At 54.3% G+C, this 21,081-nt stretch overlaps 1 protein-coding gene across 2 annotated transcripts in view; it reads right to left on the bottom strand.

Moving 5' to 3' along the window:
- SNX29 (sorting nexin 29) overlaps positions 1-21,081 on the bottom strand; it is a 510,975-nt gene that overhangs the window by 50,553 nt on the left and 439,341 nt on the right. For both annotated transcript variants that reach the window (XM_045777903.2, XM_045777904.2), the window contains one exon: positions 3,567-3,706. In XM_045777903.2, the coding sequence (XP_045633859.1) occupies positions 3,567-3,706 (140 nt within the window). The remainder of the gene's footprint in view (positions 1-3,566; positions 3,707-21,081) is intronic.

Consider the following 21,081-nt stretch of genomic DNA (forward strand, 5'->3'; position numbering starts at 1 on the left):
TGCAAGTCCTGGTGCCCCCTGCAGAGCACAGGGAAACCCAGACACAGTAAAGAGAAATGTGCGTGCAAAAGCGGGTTCTGGTGGGTACTGGGCTCCAGGCTGCACAAGCCTCAAGGTTTCAAGGAAGACTGATGGAGGAAAATGAGCAAATTCTACCCACTTGCTTCGACTCCCCTGCCCGCCTTCCCTCTCCTGCCCAAGATGGAATGGGACCACCTTTAGGAAGTTTAGCAGTGGTCCAGCTCATAGAACATGCGTGGGAGCGGAGCGTGAGAGGAACGCACTATGAGTAACAGTCCGGCCCCCATCCCGCCTAGATGGAGTGGCCGGTGGGAGGCAGGACTGCAAACTCTAGCCTCCACCGGGGCCAGGCAGGTAACGCAACTCAGTGTACGAAAACAACAGCCCAACACTGACAGCCAGTGGCAGGGAAGTGGCAGAGTCCAGAAGACGACAGGAGCAGAGGTCTCAGTGAGGGCAGGGCAGCCAAGTGAGGCTGAGCGGGATGGGGTGGGGTGGGCATTCATCCATCCCTGCTGCCGTAACAAAACACCACGGACTGGGGGGCTTAAGCAACAGACATTGATTTCTCACTGTTCTGGAGGCTGAAAGTCCAAGATCAAAGGGCTGGCAGATTCGGTTCCAGGTGAAGGCTCTCTTCCTGGCTTGTAGATGGTTGCCTTTCACTGTGTCCTCACGTTGCGGGGGAGGGGCGGGAGAGAGAGAGCACTCTAGTGCCTGTCCCCTCTCCTTTAAGGGCACTAATCCTGTCATATCACCCTTACAACTTCCTCTAACCCTAACAACCTCCCCAAAGCCCTACTTCCAAATACAATCAGACTGGGGTTAGGGCTTCAACATACGAATTATGGGAGGACACAAGTGTTCGGTCCGTAACAGGACATGACCAATTCTGATAACAGATTTTTTTTTTTGACACCATCTCATATTTTGATGTTGGCATCACTTCAGTTAAGATAAACAAATAGCCAAAGCCCACTGGACTGGTCACAGACCAGGTCAGAGGGGCAGGCTCAATCTGCAGGCTGTGGGTTTGTCCTGAAACACGGGATACGACACCAAACAGCCCGGGCTCCCCGTGTGCTGGCTGGTAACCCCGGCAGCAGCAGGTAACCTCTTTGGGCCTCACTCTCCTCAGCAGTTTAGAGGGAAACCTCATCAAATTGTCATGCCATTGGCAAGTTTATAAGGCTCCACCTACTCGGTTCTCACGAAGACTGGAAGAGATCAAGTGGGGGAAGCACTCAGGGTCTGTAGTAAGTGCTCAGTAAATGGAAAGGGACAGGCGGCACTGTCCTTAGGAAACAAGCCCACTTCTGTTCAGTAGCTAAAAGGGGGTTTTAGAATCCTGAGTCAGCATTTGAAAGAGCTGAGGAAATCTGCCAAGAATAATTATGCTTTGTGGGGTTTATTTCCTTAGTCAAGAGAGTTTTGTGTTTTTTTTAAACTAGAAATTTCTGAGGGTGAGCTCTTGAGCAGAAGGCCAGGCGCGCTGTTTTATAACACATAAATAGGAAATCACCGCGTGGACATTCACCAGCATGGACGCACTTGGCCAATGTCCACCTTCCATTGCCCCAAAACGAACGGATCTGCAAACTCCACCCTGGATTCCCACCTCACTCAGAAAAGACAGAGGAGGACAAGGCAGCGTGATCTGCACTGCGAGGAAAGCCAAAGGGGGAAAGTGGCTTAATCCCAACTGGGGTCTACACTAGCGTTTACTCAGAAGTCTGGTGTCAATAGCGTGTCACCTGCCATAGTCTCTTACTGAAATTCTTTGTATTTTTTAAAGCCTGTGACATCAAACCCTATGTTCTCTGTGCTAATGAGGCACAAAAGGTTTCTCCCTCAGCTGTGACGGATGGCAGCCAGAACGGCGGAGCTCGCCCCACACCCTGAGACGCGCGGTGAACACGCAGTTTCCACCATCCCGCAGGCCGCTGTTTGGTACACACATAGCCAGAGATGCCACGGCCGCCCATACCCGCAGGAAGGACGCCAGCTTGCAGTGAACAGTCCTTCCTCCTCCTTGGACTCGGGCAAGCAGACCTGCTCTGCGTCAGGGTCTTAGGCCCAACTCTCTCACTTGGTTTTCATCAGAAAACTTAGCCCAAATTCACAGGACTCAGTGACAGGTTAGCAGCCAGGGAGCTGTCTTGAAAAGAAGGGGGATCGCCCTCGCCAACTGTCACAGCTCTTTCACAACAGCAAAGCTAAGGCCCCGGCCGCACAAGACAATGAGAGAAAGACGCCGTGTCCCATCTGGTGTGTCCAGGAAACAAGGTGCCTTGTACTCGGGGCGGATTACAGGCTTTGTCTTCTCACAAAAGCCCTGAAACAAGTAGAAAAACACAAGCAAGCTACAAGCGGTAAGAGGGGCAGTCAGGCCATTGTCTGTCTGGTTGGAAGTTCAATCTGGAAATGCCAGGAAGTGTGACCCAAAGGCGCCCCCACGGACAGGAGCAGAAGAAGCTTCCCGGTCTGAAGTTGGAGCATCACTGGTCATGAGAACAGGCCCCCAAGCCCGTAGGTGCCGTTTTTCAAGAGCTAAACTAAAAAGCAACTCCTATTTCCCCCGAGCCATCACACAGACCCAGACCAGAGCTTCTCAACTAACGAGTCCCAATCCCATTTCCGGGGATCCACAGGTTTGCCGTATGGGGTCTTCCATCTTGTGTTTCCACGTGATGTTAATGTTCTAGAAATGATATGATTACGTTCTCTAGCATCAGAAGACGCGACAGAAAACCAACTATTCTCCATCACCTCGGTCCCGATTCCAGGGTATAAATGGGTCAGGCTAATGCCAGACTTAACAGCACAGACGGGACCATCAGTGATCATGTAGTGACCCCAAGTGACAACCACCTGCCCCAACGTGCTGCACAGATGTCCCCCACAATGTGACCGGAGAAGAGGGGGACATGGAGTCCGCACGGAGACACACAGGTGCCACACGGGGCAAGCAAAAAAAAAACATGCCGCGCTACTGTGAGCAAAGCTTCGGTTTCAGAAAACAGCAACATCCACCGTGTTGACAATTCTAAACTGTAATGATTTTGTAAGTGCTTGACACGTCCACCAATGCCTTTCACTTTCTTTTCACTTTTATGAGATGTAAGAACAAGAAACTTATACCTAATTTTAAGTTAGTTCACACTTAAATTATTGTCATATTAATATGACGTAAGTCAGTAGCAGTGGAGTCTGAGAATGTTTCCTTGCATCCATTACCCACTGAGGCAACAGTGATGGACTGATTTGGTTCTGGAACATTCTGTGAGCTGCAGAGAAAATCAATCTCTCCTTTGATCAGAAGGTACGAAGTATAAAACTGCACAGGCCTGCATTTAGTTGCAAACCTCAGCTCAACCACACCCGTCCGCAGATTCGCGGTCTCGAAGCCCCTTCCGAAGTCCGCAGCGCGGCTCGCAGCGCTGGGAACGCCTGGGCCCCGGTGTGGCGAGGACACACACACACACTTTGCTGTTGAAGAGGAAGGAGGAGGTGCTGGGCGGCGGGCCGGCGTGAAGCGTACTTACACAAAGAAGGGCATCAGCTGCACAAGGGTCTCCTTCTTGGGGCTGGCAGCAAACTCGGGGGCCACCTGGATGACCTTGTTCATGACACTGCGTAGGTAGTTCTGCAGCTGCTTCCTCCGCTCCTCCACAAACTTGGCATCCTGAGGAAACACACACAGAGATGCTCAGGTGTGCTCTCTCCGTCCATCCAAAACAGCCCACAGAAGACACTGCCATCAGTCAGCACCGGGCAGACGGTGGAAGCGTGCGAGCAAATGCCTCGTGCGCACGGCATCCGAGGCTTACATGGGCGGTCCCGCTGAGTGACAGGGAAGATGCTCATGATGTTCCTACTAAGAGGGGCACAGCGGGTCCCTAAAACCACCTACAGTGTGTTCCCACGAATGAATGAAGTCTTACACCTGTGGCTGTTATGTACCGAGCACCTACTACGAGCCGAGGGTGGTGATTGGGCCTGGGGACTGAACCTGGACCCCAGGGCTCCCTGCTGTGTCGCTGGTGGAGGTCACAGGCCAGTGTGGGACACACCAATAAACCCAGGGAACACACAGGCCAAAATAATTATTTATCACACTGAATGCTGCCTTCCAAAGACAGTGCTTAATTTGCCAACATAGGAATTTTCCAAAATATGAATCAGTCACTGCCATTTAGGAAAGGTTTTATTGATAAACAAATTGCACCTTCTCTTAAAACACTAGGCTACGTGGCAGCAGGAGGCCCGCCAGACTGTGGCTGGGCAGCAGGGCTCCTGTGGCAGGCACAGGCCCCCAGGTCCATGCAGTCTCTCCAGCCCTCTGTGCTCTGGGGCTCGGTGCTCCTGACCTTCCCCACTTAGAGCCCCCAATCCACCCCCGTGTCTCTTGGCCCTCGGCGGCAATGCCGGCCTCCCGCGTGTGCCTGCCAGGCACTAGAACTCGGACCTGTGTGATGATTTGCCATCCCACAGTCGACATCCTTAACAGTTTCAAAATAAGGGGCCCCACCGATTCTGCAGCCCACCCTGCTCATTCATAACTGCAGTGGGGGGCCCTGGATTACTAAAAAGAAGCCCTGGCCAGCCTGTGGGGGGCAGGAAGCTCTGAGAGCCACGTGGGGTGAGTAAGGGAGGAGTAGAGAGAGGGCAGGAGGGATGGGGTCATCCATCCTCACGAGCACACAAGAGGAGACATACCCTGACTCAAGTCACATGACAGATGAGAAAGTGGCGGCGTAGAGAGGGTCTGGGTAGCGTGTGCATGAACGAGGTCCCACACATGGACTGGGGCCAGCACAGAGCTGGCCCAGGAGGGACTCAGCAAGTCTGCTGAAAAAGGCTGTGCTCAGAGGCACCCAAGAACCTGCCCAGAGCCTCCCCTGATCTCGGGAGAAGAGGCCCCACAAAGCCCAGCCAAGGCCCTGAGCACAGCAGGGAGTTTCTTTAAGTGTTGCCCCATTTAGCAAACAAAAATACAGGATGCTGGGTGATAGCTGAATTTCAGATAAACAATGAATAGTTTTTCAGTATTCATAACTCAATATTCAATAATTCATGACTCAATAATTTCTCAGTATTCAACTACGTACCACACAATAAAAGCTTCCCATGCAATATTTGGGACATATTTGAACTAAGAAATTATTCATCATTTATCTGAAATTCAAATTTCCCCGGGCACCCTATGTTTCATCTGGCAACCTATCCCGGAGCACCAGGTGGGAGAAAGGGTCACGGAGCTGCTGGGGCTGGCAAGCGCCCCCCCGCCCCGACCCACCCCACCAGGCCCTTTCTGGGTCACAACCAGGTCTTGCCCAGAGCCACCCCCGGGCCTGTCTCGGCGCCTCTCCTCGGGAGGGTGAGAGCACTGAATGCTGCCGGATGGGGCACTCCACCTCTAGGGCTGGCCCAGCCTCAGACGGGGACTCGGGAGGGGAGCGCGCTGGGCAGGGAGAGCAGCAGGTCCTGGGCCTGCACTGGAGCCTCTCACACCACCGCCTCCCTGGTCTGAATGCTACCTGCCGCTCTACGGTCCCGCGTCACTGAGCAACTAGACGCTCCTCCTTGGGAAGGTGGTTCACAGGCCAGGTGAGCGCGGAAGGGAGCTCAGGAGGCCTGAGTTCTCATCGGCACAAAAGCCCACAAGGCCCGCTTGAGAGGCTGCAGCAGGACAACAAAGGCACCCATGGGTCCCAGAGGAGCTCGCAGAGATCTCTCGGTTTCTGCAGCGGGGAGAGTCGGCGTGCTCTAGAGCGGAGACGGGAGATGGCTCCTCCCGCTGCCTGCAGGGCTGGGGGGGAGGGGGCAACAGGATCCCAGGGAGGTGAGGGTGCTCAGAAGGAAGGTGGGAGACGCCACCCAGGGGTTGAATAAGGCCCGTTTTCACTTGTCTCAGAGCCTCCTCTCACCCAGGTCCCAGAGGCAGCAGTGCCATGGCAGAAAGGTTGTCACCCTAGAAGAATCCCAAATCCTTGCCCGTACGCGTTCCTCCAGATGGCCAGGGCCTGGAAACCCGGCCAGCCCCTGAGAAATCCCAATATGGCAGCAACCGCACTTTGACAAGTGGGCAATTTTTACTGGAGCGATTCACAATAAGCCAAGGTATTTATGGAATCTTTATTCATGCTCTGTGCTCAGCGCATTCGTTGCCTTGCATGCTTACAACCCGTCTGAGGCTGGAAACAGAAGCTGAGAAAGGGAAAGGAACATGCCCGAGGGCTCAGAATCGGGAGGCGGACGAGCGGGGTCCTGGGTCTTCAACCTGCTCAGAGTCGGAGCCGCCCTCCACCCAGAAGGCACTCTTCCAACTTACAGAAGAATCAGCTACGAGTCTTCCAAAGCACAGGCTTCCCCAGACCAGGATTCAGTTCACACAAATTCCACTCTGGGGTCAGCGCTAGCAGAAGCCGATGACCGTGGGAGGAGGAGAAAGCCTGCCACCTTGGTGCCCGGCGGCCATCCTCTGCCGGGGATACTGCTTCCCTGGGGTCTCAGTCTGATTCGGAGGTGCCGACACCCCGAGTCCCCACAGAGTTTGCAGTGGGGCAGGGAAGATCTCAGAACTCTTCGTGAAAGACTGCATTTTTCCTATGTCTGTCATTTCATTTTTACTTTATTATGGAAATTTCGAAATACAGCAAAAAGCAGAGCAAATCATACCAGGAATCCCCATAACCCTTTATCTAATAAAAAAGCCATAAACCTTCTCCATATTTGCTTCATCATTGCTACCTTTTTGCTGAGGTCTTTTACGGTAAATTATAGTCATCGTGACATGTCACCACAGGGGGCTTTGGCATGTCTTCCTAACACACGAAGAACGTTCTCCTATTTAACCACAATACCATTAGTGCCTCTAACAAAATGAATGCTGATTTGCTGGTGTTATCTCATACGTAGTCTATGTTTAAGCATTTAGTTTTCAAATGTGCCTACTGCTTCTCGAATTTTTTTAAGAAGGGGCTCTAGTCCATCCCAGAAGGACACTGGTGACTCCAGTAGGTTGAATGCAACACTGTCCAGAACAGACTCCCCCTCGGGGATCCGCTGGGTTCTGACCTACTGGTGAAGACGGTCCTACTTTTTCTACCACAAGCTGCTGGTGCCTTGTATTTTAAAATATTAAAACCAGGATATTTCGGCATAAAATCCAGATTCCTGGCCTCCCTTGAAAACGGAGCAATCTTGCCGTCATTAGCTGGAAGCACAGAGCCGCCACCCCTCCCAGCCTGCCTCCTTGGTCCGATCCCCTGCCTGGCCTCCCGGGGCCCCTATAAAACCATCCAAGAGACCACACTGTGGGACGATCGCACCCAATGACGTTCCCTCAGGCAGGTAGAGCGACCTGCGTAGCCATATACCATCTCCACCATCAGGTGGCTAAACCAGGGGGGAGCCTCAGACTTCTCATCCAAGAAATGGGGCTAAGGATGGAGCCTACCTCACTCGTGATAACCTAGGCTAAGCCCCTGGGAATGAACATCATCTGCCAGGCTGCAACAGATGATGATTCATGGCTGTTCCGCCACGATGTTTCCTGTCAAGTCATCTCTATGTGGACAGGGTGATGACAGGCAGGCAGATGGTGGATGTCGAGGCAGGGGGCAAGTGCTACGAAGCTGTGATCCCCGGGTACTCAGGGAAGCTCGAAGGAAATTTGCAAGAGGAATGGAGGAGGGTTTCAGTCGGAGGAAGTCACTCCTGAAAATACTGCTTTAGCATCCCTTGGAGAAAAGACACGTCAGACAGAGCGTCTAGGTGGGCATCCTCGGGTGGGGAACAGACATGCCAAGGAGAGGGATGAGCAAATGCAAACGACAAAGGCAGGAGGTCTGCCGGGGCAGCAGAGGGCAGGCCCCATAGCAGGGCTCAGCCGTTTGAGCGAGAGCTGACTAGTGGCAGGCGGAGGGGATCATGCACAGCCTCGCAGACCATCGTAGAAGGAGGCCGGCAGGAGGACGGATGTAGGACAGGCGTGATCTCATAGGCATTTAGGAAGACCACTCTGGGGGACACCGCCTACAGGCAGCGTTCGACAGAGAGATCTTTCAAAATTCTGTCATGACGTTGTCCTGGGTCAGAATTCTTCAAAGGCTCCCCGTGAACTCTATCTGCTCCCCAACACACATGTCTAAACCGTTAGCACAGCTCACAGGGAGCTGCACAATGTGGCCACAGCACGCCCTGCCAACCTCACTTCACGTCTCCCTGTTCCACCCTTCAGCCCACCCAACACCGTCAACGTGTCTGCCCCCTGACTTTCTCCCCATCACACACGCGCTCTCCTGGTGCCTTCTGGCCTTTCCAGAGCCCTTCCCTTGCCCTGGAATACCTCACAATTTTGGTCTCTGCTCTTGTGCCGCCACCTCTGAGAAGCCCTCCAGGACACACTAGCTAATGTTGCCCTGTTCTCTTCTTCACGGTCCTCACCACTGCCTGGAATGGTCTTGCTGACTTAACATGTGCCTTCTGCTCCCCCACCTCCCTTCATCAATTCTAAGTCCCAGGGAGGCAGGTCCCTTACCCATCCTGCTCCCCCCTGTATCGCCAGAGCCTAACGCAGTGCCTGGAGATGAAGAGAGGCCCCATAAACATTTGCCATAAGAATGCATACACGCAGTGGATGAATTCAGGGGAGGAAAGGCAGGCCACCAGGCAGAATGGTTTGAAGGCTGTGGCCAAGTCCAATGAGAGAGGACAAAGACCCCTGAGGGGAGTGGGATGGAGGAAAGGAGGCTGACCTCCACGGGGCCTCAGGCAGCAAGATGAAGACAGGTAACAGCTGCACAAGGACAGGGAGCTGGTCCTTCAGAAACCCCAGTTGTCACACGGGCACCCGGGAGGAGATCTCTGTCCTGTTGGAGCCTGCCCCACAGGACTGGGTCAGCGCTGCAAGGGCCATGAGGTATTTCTGAGTTCACTGGCTGGGCCGCAGAGCTGCAGCCTAAACATAGTGCAAGAAGTGGCTGCAGTGGACAGAAGCCTAGCTCATGGAACCTGCCAGACTTGTCCGGGGGCTGCTTGTGCACCCCCGCGGCCATGGCCCTGCTGTCATTTCTGTGGCATTCCTGTCATACCACTACTGTCATTTAGCGTTCAGAGCCATTAGCAATGCTGGGGGTCAGTCCCCGCATCAGAAAAATCAGAAAAGAACACCCAGGGCTCTCTGGATGGGAGTGTTTTCTTCCCTCCGGAAAAGGGTAACTTTGTTTTGAGCCTCAAGAAAATAAAGACGCCATCACGTTAAGAACAGCAATTGTGAAGGGGCGCCTGGGTGGCTCAGTGGGCTGAGCATCTGACTCTTGATTTCAGCTCAGGTCATGATCTTGGGGTCAGGAGACTGAGCCGGGCTCGGCGCTCAGCGGGAGTCTGCTTGTCCCTCTCCCTCAAGCTCCCCTCCCGGCTCATGCTCACTCTCTCTTTAAAGTCAATAAATAAAAACCTTAAAAAAAATAGCAATTCTGAAAATGATGGAATACTGTAAACCAGACAATGAGCCACGCTTTCTAGAACAAACACTCGGCCCCTGACCCTCCACATTCTGACACTGTCTCCGTGAGGCCGCCCTTCCTGTGAGCTGCCTGCTGGTGGGCAGAGTGACTCTGTAATCCCGAGTTCCTTTTCATTCTCATCTAAGAACATCACAGTGTTTTACAAAATAAATTGGAGGTCTGGTTCCATCAGGAGTGGTGAGTGGCAAGTGGCTCAGGCCCTGTTGAGAGACGGCTACTCCAGAGTGAGCTGATCTGGTCCCTGGCTGGAGAATTCTGGAACATTGATTAGACTCCCAGGGGGCCCAGCACAAGGATCCTCTAGCTACAAGATCCCCACCCCTGCCCAATTCTGAGCAGAATGGCTTACCCGCGCCCCATTTCTTCTCCCTGGGAACAAGAGAGTCAGGCTTCCCAGCATCCTTGTGAGGTGGGAGCCACGGGCCAGGCCTGGCAGATGCCACATGAGCCAACCATGTCCAGGCCTTGCCAGAAGAAGGTTAGGACCCTGCGACGCTCTCCTCTCCCTTCTCTTCCCTTCTTCTGGGAGTGTGGCGGTCGTCTGGGAAGATGGCAGAGCCACTCATGAGGAAGCCACCACACCCCCCCGGCACTGGGTGTGAGCTGAATGAGAAACTAACTTTGTGGCCGAAAGCCACAGAGTTCCACATTTACGTCACGTGCTTTCAGAGGTCCTCCTGCTAATTCCATGGATTCTCACGGGGCACATACCCTGGTGATTTGCTGCAGGCCTGCCTGTGTCCAAGGCAGCGTGCCTTGAAAGAACACACACTGGTTAACAGATGTGGCCCCTGCCCTTGAGAAGCTTCGAGGCTGGTAGGGGAAGGAGACAAGCAGCAGGTACACGAATACATCAGGGTAAGTGCTATGGGAGAGCTGCGTGTGGGACAGTCAGAAGGAAGGCAGATGGACTAGCCTGGCGAAAGCAAGGCCCCTGGGAGGGGGCACCTTCAAAGCTGAGACAGGAGGAGAGACAGGAGGGCAGATCTAGAGGCAGGGAGAGCAGTGGGGAGGCTGCTGTGGTCACCCAGGCAAGAGGCGCTGGTGGTGTGGCCCAGGCTGCCAACCTCAAAGGGAAGGAAATGCACTCAAGTTCTCGGTCAGACGTGGGCTAGATTCATTCGCTTACTCATTCAACGATCCAGTCACTTCATTCATTCATTCAACAGACATTGCTTGGGGCCTGCTGTGAGCCAGGCACTGTGAAGGCCTGGGTCCTGACTTCAGGGAGCTTCTAGCTGGCTGGAAGAAGTAGGTGAGGCAGTGCCCACGACACCACACATGTGACAGAGGTGTGCACGGGGTGAGCTGTGGGGTACAGGGGGCGTGCCCTGAGGCTGGCGTCCTATAACCACCATCACAGCGGTGGCAGCAGGGGCTGGCACTAGTCACGTGTAGGGAGCAGCTCCTCCGTGGGCGCTGGGCCGCGCACACCTCGGCACGGATTCCCTGCATTCTCAGAAGCGCACTGAGACAGGCACTTCCGAGAGAGGAAGCGGAGGAGAGGCTGAGGCGCGAGTGCCCACACGCTCTCAACGACTGAGCCCGTTTCCTGGGCCGGTGCCCGCATCCGGCTGCCTGACAAAGAGAAGGGAGAGGTGCTGGGCAGGGATGGCCGGGATGTGCCAAGGGCCACGGCTGGGGAGAACCGGAGGCAGGAGCAGAGCGGGGGGCAGGCAGCTGGCAGGGGCAGACCGGGGAGGTCACGGTAGAGAACATGGACTCCGCCCTCGGGGCAACAGGAGAGTGACAATCAGCTGTTCCTTCCATGAGACAGAGAAGTTCGGACTCTGGTTTGTAAGAGCTCTGCTTGGTCCCTCTCACTCTGTTTTGTCTCGAATCCTGAAAACCTGCCTTTCGTGCTTCCAGGATGGGTCAGCTGGGAGGTGCAGACGCAGCTGATCTCAACCGCAGGCCCCTGCCCGCACTCCTGGGACACGCAGACAGGCTGCACGGCACGCAAGCTGCAAACTGGTGAGCTCCGCGAGCTCCGCTGTGTTACGGGTGTGATGCCTGAGCACTTGTTTCCAGGGAGACCGTTATGTAATCGCTAATTGGGAAGCCAGAAGAGAAAATTCCCGCAATTGCCACTTCCAACACTCTCCACAGAGGGATCTGAGAACCATGAATTGTCGGGCATGATGGACCCTCGCACCGCTTCCGAAATGCCACTGAGCCCCTTGTATAAGCTTCTGATGGGGTAATTTTGGCAAAGCTGCACAAAGCATCTTCACTTGATTAACTCAGGGAATAAGAAAGGTGCAAACTTAGATAAGGAAACTGGGCTTCTAATCTTTACACCCAGAACGGGCTCCAAGAGGCCATGAGGGGGTCCTGAGGTTCACAACAGGCCTAGACAGCTGGATGAGTGACCTGGCTGGTTTAACCACGTCTCATTTAACAAGATTTTCTCCTGGGTGTTCACCAGCTGAAATGCACCAGATGTGAAAGGAAGAGGGGAAGGAGAAGGCTTTCTCTGCAGAGTTTGGGGAAGGGAGGGAGAGGAAGGCTGGGGTGTGTCTCTAAGGCACCCCTGGTGAGAATTTCATGACCTAAGTCTCTACAGACACCCCCTGACTTCAGGAGCCCAAGTCACTGCCCTTCTGAAGGGACAAGGGCAGTGAAGTCCTGCTCATGACTTCATCCCAGCGGCTCAACCTGTCATCCTTTACCAAGCAAGTAGTCAGTCATCAACTGGGAAGGACGGAGCAAGCCAAGAAACAGATGTAACCCTTCCGAAGTCACAGTCTCCCTCTGACATTTACAGAGCCCGTGGGATCGCGTATGTTACACATGTCGCTCATGCACCCAAGGAGCCAGCAGGCGCCAGGGTACACAGTCCCTTGGCCATCCTCACTCCCTGGATGCCAGGCTGCACCAGGGCCTATGGGGAGCAGGTGTCAGAGGATGGCACGATGGCAGCCCCAGAGGTGACCATGTAGAAGCCCTTCGTTCTTCTAACAACGTTTCCAGGAGGCTGATGGGCCAGGTGCCGTGCTGGGGGCCCCAGACTGATGACGAGTCACAGCACCAACTCTCAGGCTAGGGGTGGATGACGGGCAGGCACAGCATTAACAAAACTCTGGCAGAACATAAGAAGAACTTTCAGTGGAAGGTGGCATTCCCTTCCAGCCAGGCTGGTGTGGGAGAGCATTTGGGAAGCAGGAGGCACTGTGGTTCTTGGGCCGGGGTGGAGGAGGCTGGTGAGGGGGATTTCCACGGATGGTGGCAGGGGGGAGGCACTGGGATGGAGGGCCCAGGGGCTGGCGATCAGGGCTGAGGGAGCTGGACAGAGGGGTGGACAGACTGAAGCAGGGGCTGAGCCAGGCTATGGGGAGAGTCCCAGGTTAGGGCCAGAATTCACTCAGAGTGTGCGAAGGAGAGATCAGGTACACACACGGGAGTCAGGAAATTGGAGAGGAAAGTGGGGACAGTTTGATGCTCACCACCTCACGTGGACCATGCCCAGAGCCTCACATGAATTTATCCCTGTGGCCTCCTGTGGGGCTGGAATTATCACCCCACTTCATAGCTGGGGAAACAGAGGCACAGAGGGATGAAGCTGCTTGCTCAGCTCACAAAGAATAAGTGGCAGAGCCAGGATTTGAACCTGGACGGTGAGCTTCGAGCTCTTGTCTCACTGGCTGGGCCATGCTGCCGCTGAGAGCATCACTTCTTTTTTTTTTCTTTCTTTTTTTTTTTTTTTAAGATTTTATTTATTTATTTGACACAGAGAGAGAGACAGCCAGCGAGAGAGGGAACACAAGCAGGGGGAGTGGGAGAGGAAGAAGCAGCCTCCCAGCAGAGCAGGGAGCCCAATGCGGGGCTTGATCCCAGAACCCTGGGATCACACCCTGGGCCGTAGGCAGACACTTAACGACTGAGCCACCCAGGCGCCCCCTGAGAGCATTACTTCTGAGTTCCGTGGGGTGAAGGGGCGAGCCACGGAACACCAAGGGCAGATCTTGAACTGACCCCTTATAAAAACCCTCTCAGCCTTCCAGGTCAAACATCATAGTGACTGGGCAGAGAAGCTTTGGGGTCCTGTGCAAGGGTCACCTTCAAGTTCTGCTCCCATCCACTTCCCAGGGACAAACCTCCAGGGGCTCCCTAGTGCCTTGGGGACCAATGTCAAGTTCTTCTCATGGCACCAAAGGCCCTTAGTCATCCGGCTGCCGCAGGCCTGTTGGCTTCACCCTCTCACCTGGGCTGGGCTCCAGTCCCACATCCCTGGAGAGACGCTCTCACCCCCATCCTCAATCTCTGGGGTCAAACATAAGTGCTTCCCCAAACCCCCCAGGACAGCTGGCTGCCTTTCCACCAAGGAGCCCAGACCCAAGCTCCCAGTGGCCTCACTTCACTACACACACGAACTCTTTCCTCTTGGCTACCGGCTCCTCCAGGACAGGAACCGGTTTTGCTCACTGTTGTCTCCACCTGCAGTACCGAGCACAAGGCTAGGTTCCTGGCAGACACTCTTAAGTGAGGGATCCCAGGCAGCATTTATCAAGCTGCTCCCGAGGAGCCCGAGCATTTCCGGCCCCACCCAATGCCCTCCGTCTAGAACATCCCCAAGCCCTCAGTGCGGCACTAAGACCGCCATGCCCTGACTCCTCCCACCCTCTTCCATCCCATGTCCTCCCCACTGTCCTCCTCATTATTCAGGAGCCATGTGGGCCTCCTGAAACAGGCCAAGCCTGCTTCTATCTCTGAGCCTTTGCACTGGCTGCTTCGGTCTGGAATGCCGTCCCTCCAGATACCTCCGTGACCCACGTCACTCACTGTCTCCCCATCTCTGCCTAGAGTCCCTTCTCCTCAAACAAGAGACCCTCGGGTCCACTCTGCTACCCTCCCTACCCCTTTATTTTTCCACGGTGATGACCATATATGTCCCTGGTGCCTGGTGACAGTTTCTGGCAACCAGCAGGTGCTTTGTGTTTACTGACTAAGCAAACACTGAACATTGTATCTATCTGCATGTGCTGGTCCCTCTGTAGTCCCTTCTGTTCCTCTCTGACCTCACAGTTAAGGAAACTGAGGCACAGAGAAGCTAAGCAGTTTACCTGAGCTTACAGAGCTAGTAAGTGAGCAGTCTGGAAGTGGAATCCAGGCCTATCTCAGGGCTCACTCTAGAGCCCACACCCTAACCACTTAGCTGGCGTTTCGGAGTCCTTGTTGAAATGCAGATCAACTCCTGGAAGAGTAACCTGTCATCAATTCTCAGGCAATGGCCATTCCCGAGAGCTGGCCTCCTAGGTTACCTGGAAGAACAGGTTCCTGGGGCCCTGGTGGGGATGTCGCCAGATGCAAAATGCACGCTTAGAGGTATCCCTGGCTCTACTACCACAGGTTTCCGGGCTGCCTTTTGGGTAAGCTCTGGTCTATCTTTTCTCCAGCCTGTACTTTTTTTTGTAAGATTTTATTTATTTATTCGACAGAGATACAGACATCCAGTGAGAGAGGGAACACAAGCAGGGGGAGTGGGGAGAGGAAGAAGCAGGCTCATAGCAGAAGAGCCCGATGTGGGGCTCGATCCCAGATCGCCGGGATCACGCCCTGAGCCGAAGGCAGACGCTTAACCGCTGTGCCACCCAGGCGCCCCTCTCCAGCCTGCACTTTTGAATGGATTTGTTCTGCAGACCCGGTTGGTTCTCAGAGAAGACCCCTCCTACCCACCCCCCAACCCCCATCCCCATCCCATCCCCATCCTCCCAGGGCACGGAGGTGGCATGAGCTCTAGGGGAAGGGGCATGGCAAACCCTCCAAGTTAGTGGGCATGAAAAATTAGTGTCTAGACCTCTCCAATTATGAGGTGACACCAGAGAGACCAATTTCTTCACCTAAGCCTGGAGTCATCCAACACAACCTGTGCTTTGGTGCAGGTGAGGGAAGGCTGGGGCCCTGGGTCCTAGTGTCATGCTGCTCCCCACCCCGTGCGTGTCCCTGGGAAAGCCAGGTCCCTTCGAAGCCTCAGTTCTCTCACTTGCAAAGGGAGTGGGCAAGCCCGAGGATCCCTCAGCTTCCTTCCTGGGCAGACACGTTAGAACCCCTGCTTTGGTTAGGCTGTAGCTCCTCCTTTCATTCCAAGTGTCAAGACTAATTAAAGAAAAAAGAGACTTCCCGAAGTAATCTCATCCCACGTTACTCTCCCCAGTTGACAGGGCTTCTCCACAGCATGGTAGACAACGTACACCCAGCCACAAATAGAGGCGACTCAGCTCGTGTGTGAAGGAAACATGCACAATAGTCTGGTAGCCCCCAAAATCAATACGGCAAAGACCTGAAGAATCCTGCATTACCGCAGCTCTTCCAATAGTTCCGACCTCTGTAGCAGGGGCAGCCTTCAGAGATGAAAAGGCACAAACTCGTCCATCAGTCCATTACCTCCTTTGAACCTCAGATCTGCCAGTGCCTTTTCATTATCTGGCGTATTTTAGTATTAGGGCCCAGGAGTCCCTTCCGTATGTCGTATCCATTCCACGTTGTGCTCACCAGTTTACAGGGAAATTGGATGCTGCGGCTGCTGCCTGGGGAAGGGGGGAAGTGGAAGGCCGAGGGAGAGCAGCAAGGAGCCCAGGGTCACCAGACGGTGGCTGATGCCGTGGAGCTTGTGGGGAGCACCAAGCCTGCTCAGTCCTCCCAGACCGGTGGCAAGGTAGGGTTATCACTATCATTAGCACCCCTTACACAGACAAGGAAACTGAGGCCAGAGATGTCACTGGCCGTGCCCGAAGGCAACAACTGGAAAGCAGTGGTACTAGGATCTGGACCCAGACTGTCCAATGCCGCAGCCCTGCTCCTAACTGCCTGGCAGTATTTTCAACCAGATTTACATGAAGGAGAAAGAAGAACATCAGGTCTCAGAGGCGGGGAGCTCGGCCCATTTGCAGCTGGGAGCTTGCAGAGCCTGCCAAAGGGCCGAGCCCCTCAGCAGAGGCGATGATGGAGGACCTACAGGGTTATTTCCTTTCCCAAAGCCATACGAAATGAGGAGGGCCGGAATTTAAAATCTGGACTCTCAGACCCAAACTGTACCCCTCTCTTTGCACTAAATCGCTGAACTCTCCTAAACTGCCTCCCCCTGATTTGTGTAGAATGTGCATGTGGGGAAGCAAAGGGAACCACGAACTCTGCCTAACGGGTAACAGAACTCCCAAGAAACTACACACATGTGCACGGCAGATGCACAGAGAACAGCAGCAAGAATCATCACCACAGCTACCATCTCAGCGCTTACTATGTGCCACTCTGGGTTAAGTACCTGTTATCTGGTTCATCCTGGTTCACTTTGTACCTGTTACTTGGTTCATCCTGGTTCACTTTGTACCTGTTACTTGGTTCATCCTGGTTCACTTTGTACCTGTTATCTGGTTCACCCTGAAAACGAGCTTCCGAGGTAGGTTCTATCATGCGCCCATGTGAAATAATGAATCAGAGGTGCGGGGTGGGGGGGCATGCCCAAGCTCCTGGATCTGGTGAATGACACGGCTGGGATTCGAACCAGGTCCTCTGACCTGTCAACAGTGTCTGCTGCCGCCCCCACGGAAAGGCCAAGGGGCTTCGGACAGCCCGACTGCCTCCCCCACCATATCTGAGTCAGGACTTCCCGCATTATGTGCAGGCAGATTTAGGACGCTGTCAGCAGCCCAAGGCTGGGTTCTGAAAGCCTCGGGGTGAGGGACTGCTTACGGTGGAAGGAAAAGGGCAGACCTAAGAGAACCTCTCAGACCTGATCCTGTCCATGCTTTGTTCATGGAAAAGCCACAGGCTTAGCGCCCACACCAAACGCAAGCTCGCTCCTCCTGTGGGTCCCAGACACCCTCCTCCCCCTGCTCACACTGCTGATGGGGCTGTGGTGAGTCCCACTGCGGACGAGACCTTCCTCTAAACGGGAGAGACAGATCAGAGCCCCAGGGCTGGGCAGCTCAAGGGGGAATATAGCAGGTGCAGTCAGCACTCACACCCTATCAGTGGGCGACACCAAGCGTCAGAACGGCAAACAAACCCCAGCCCCATCTGTAGGGAGGCGTGCCCGCGCCAGACCCGGACTGCAAACCCACACAGGCCCAAGCTGCATCTCCGTCCTCCTCCCAGAGGCTTCTCACAGCAACAGTAACAACAATAATCATGACACCCTTTCCTGTAAGCTTACCATGTACCAAGGCCCAGCTGAAGCGTCTACTTGCATTATCTTACGCCCACCCCACAAGGGCTTTATGAACCGGGCCCTCATACCCGCATTTGGCAGATCAGAAAACCGAGGCTCTAAGAGATGAAATGCCTTCTCGACAGTGACCCGCTGGTGAGGGACGGAGCTGGGATTCACAGCCACCTGTGTCTGTCAGCTCCTAAGCACGATGCCATCCCTGCCTGTCAGGACCAATGTATTCACAACTGCAGGAGACCTGCAGCTTTGCTAAAAATAGAAATACAAACCCCAACGAGTCCTACAGTCTGCACAGAGTAAACCAAATACCATCATTCCCAGCACTCTCCCCTGGCACAGTGAGACATATCCCTGGCTGGATAACTTCTCATCTGTGGGAGGGTGGATGGTGTAGAGAGGTTTCACTGTCACCTCTGCTGCTCAAGACAGGTTGGGTATGGTGGCCTGTCCCTCTCCACAGAGAAGCAGCGTCTTTTACGCCCTCTGCGGTGCCAGGCACAGGCTGGGCCCTCGGCAGGACACCACAAATGAGCTTGTGGCAGGCAAGCACCAGGCTCCACTGCCGCTAAAGCCTACTTGTCTCTGTTATCGACTCTGTAGCCAAGGGAAACTGCAGGCCCAGCAGCTGGGGCCGGCGGTGGGGGGGAGGAGGGGGAGGCTGGGTCATACATTTAACAGGAAGAACTCAGAAGGGAAAGAAGGGCATTGCCCACAGACAAAAATGTCTCCTTTACGAACTTCAGTGCCATCCGAGCCACGGCTCACACAAGCCACTGGAGGCAGCGTGGACAGGCCAGCTGGGAAGGGGCACCACTTCCCCAGTCCCGGAAACTTGCCTTGTGCAAAAGCGGGCCCACCGTGGCCAGATCGCCTAGACTTAGAAGTGAAATCTCAGATTTTAAAATGCTGAAAAAGAACTGTGACAATAAAGAGCAGGCCACACAAAGCCACCAGTGTGAGACGTACGATCTCCTCAGACGCTCCTCCACCCAGAGAGCCCTCCTCAAACTCCCAGCAGCCAGCCGGAGGACCCGGGATTCTTTAGGCAAGGGACAGGGTGTAGCCACACGAGTCCCTGAGAGTTGGGCTCAGCTCCAACTGCGGCTTCGCTGCGGGATCGGGAGCGAGTCACTAGCTGCCTCGGGACCTCGGCCTCTTCAGCTGCGCAGTGCGGGTATTAGGAATGGCAGGCTCAGAGGATGATCGTGGGACCAAAGGAGATAATGCCTGTGAAGCAAAACCTGGGGCTGCTCTCAGTACACAATGGACACTCGGTACACAACGAATCTCCTTTGTAGAACGGAGCACACGTCAGCTTGCTTCTGCCTGTAAAAGGGCTAGATTTCTGAGCACTCTGGTAGTATTTGGTCAAGTTCTATAGAGTAGACTGCACAACCAAGCAATTCCACCATGAGCATCTATTCCAGAGAACTGCTCATGCAGGATCATACGGGTCACGGACAGGGAGATTCATCGCTGCAAGGTTCTGGAGTCAGGAGCCACTTGTGGCACCTGTGGGAGAGAGGAGGAGTGAGAGGTGGCGGATGCACACCTGAAATTACCATCACCAGTTACAGAAGCAAAGCACAGGGGGACACAGACCCATGAATGGAGCCGCGACAGGCCACCGAGTACACAAAGTAAAGGAACGGAGACTAGAGCCTAGCACCGTGAAAGTCAGAAAAAATACACACGGCAATGCAACACAGTCTAGAGGCAGACACATACTTGCAGCTCCAGCCAAACCCAGCAGCAGCTGCCCATGGCAGGCCGGGGGAGGGGGAGGCGGACGGGGTAAGAGTTGAGCAACAAAGGGCTGGAGGCTTTAGGGCACCCAATGGGGGCAGTTTATCGGAGCCGAAGAATAGTGCTAACGAGCTTTTCTTTGTACCTGAGGTCAAAGGAGGAAACACAGAAAGGAGAGCAGCACTATTCTCTCGTCTGACCCTGTCTACTGCCAGGGCCTCCCTCCATCAGACCCAAAGGCCCAAGCAGGACCTTGGGTCCACACGTGCTCTGCCCTGGAGAAGCTTCGAGTCCGGTAACTTCAGACGTGGAGACGGAGCTATAACATTCCAGCTGGAAATTGAGAGCACTCTCCTGTATTTTATGTTCCAGTCTTCCCTTCCCATGGGAAGCACCCCCTGGGGCCCCACTCTCCTCCCGTCCCCACTCCTCCAGGCAACCCCTTGGCTGTGCCAGCCCTGGACTGGCCTGGTGATGCCGGGCTGACAGATGGCACACACACACACACAGCCATTCCCTCGTGACTGGCAAGCGAGTTCAGTCACAATGCCCTGGATCGGGTCACAGTCTGGTTTAGAGATCCTCAAAGGTTTTAACAGCGGTGGCGGTGGCATTATGTGGGACCATCTCTGTCTTAACTGCTGCCTCAATGATGAACATCCATTCTTACTGCTAGTGCCATGGGCTGAAATGGCTGGATGGGCAAAGGGAGGCATAATGAAGGCAAAATCTCTCAATTCTCAAGTCAGTTGGCAGCTAATTCAAACGCTTGAATATCACGGAGCAGACCAAAGAAAATATATCTGCAAGCCATCCAAAAACAACAGAAAAAAACTGATAGGTCATCAAAAATAGATCTCCACAACACTGGCTCTCCCCAACCCCGGTCAGAGTCCATCAGGCTGGGCTCGTGCGAGGGGCCAGTTCCAGGCTCCTGCAGACCCCGCACCTTTTTGCACAAACACTCCAGAAACCCTGGGAGGGGGTGGGGCCTGGCTCGACCACCAGAGCAGGGCTGGGGCCGTAACAGGGCGCCAGTTCCCGCGACTCCCACCCTTGACGCTAAGGTTACACACTCCACAGCAAGCACATCCCTGAGGCCAGGTCTTCAGAATACGGCATTTCACTTAAAACCTCAAAAACACACTTCTCAGACAGGGGGTGGTCCTCCCTCCTACAGGTAAGGCCACTGAGACACAGAGAGATGAGGTACCCCGTCCATGCTCATGTGACAATGGTCCAGCCAACTCCCAGGCCCAGCTCCTCTGCCGTCCCACACTGTGCCCTAGTTTATACAGGAGAAGTTGACAAAAATCCAACTCAGAAAGTCTGCAGTGTGCCTGAGGCCGTGCTGGGCAGCAGAGGGACCAGAAAGGACAGGAGACCTACCTTTCAGGACATCTGAGTTCAATGCAAGCCTGAACTATGTTTATCTACAGTGCTTCTGACACCAAGTGTGCAGGGGCTTTTCCCACACCAACAACCAATTCTCCAACTTTCCAGACCCTACCCGGTTGTCTAACGATTCAGCTCAACTCTGACACTAACTGCCTGAAGTCAGCATCGGACCACAAAGGTTAAGAGCTCTGTCCCTTGTATCTGCCCTCACGTCTG

Source organism: Ursus americanus, chromosome 2 (assembly GCF_024610735.1).
Source record: "Ursus americanus isolate L20-20 chromosome 2, mUrsAme1.1.p, whole genome shotgun sequence".
NCBI lineage: Eukaryota > Metazoa > Chordata > Mammalia > Carnivora > Ursidae > Ursus > Ursus americanus.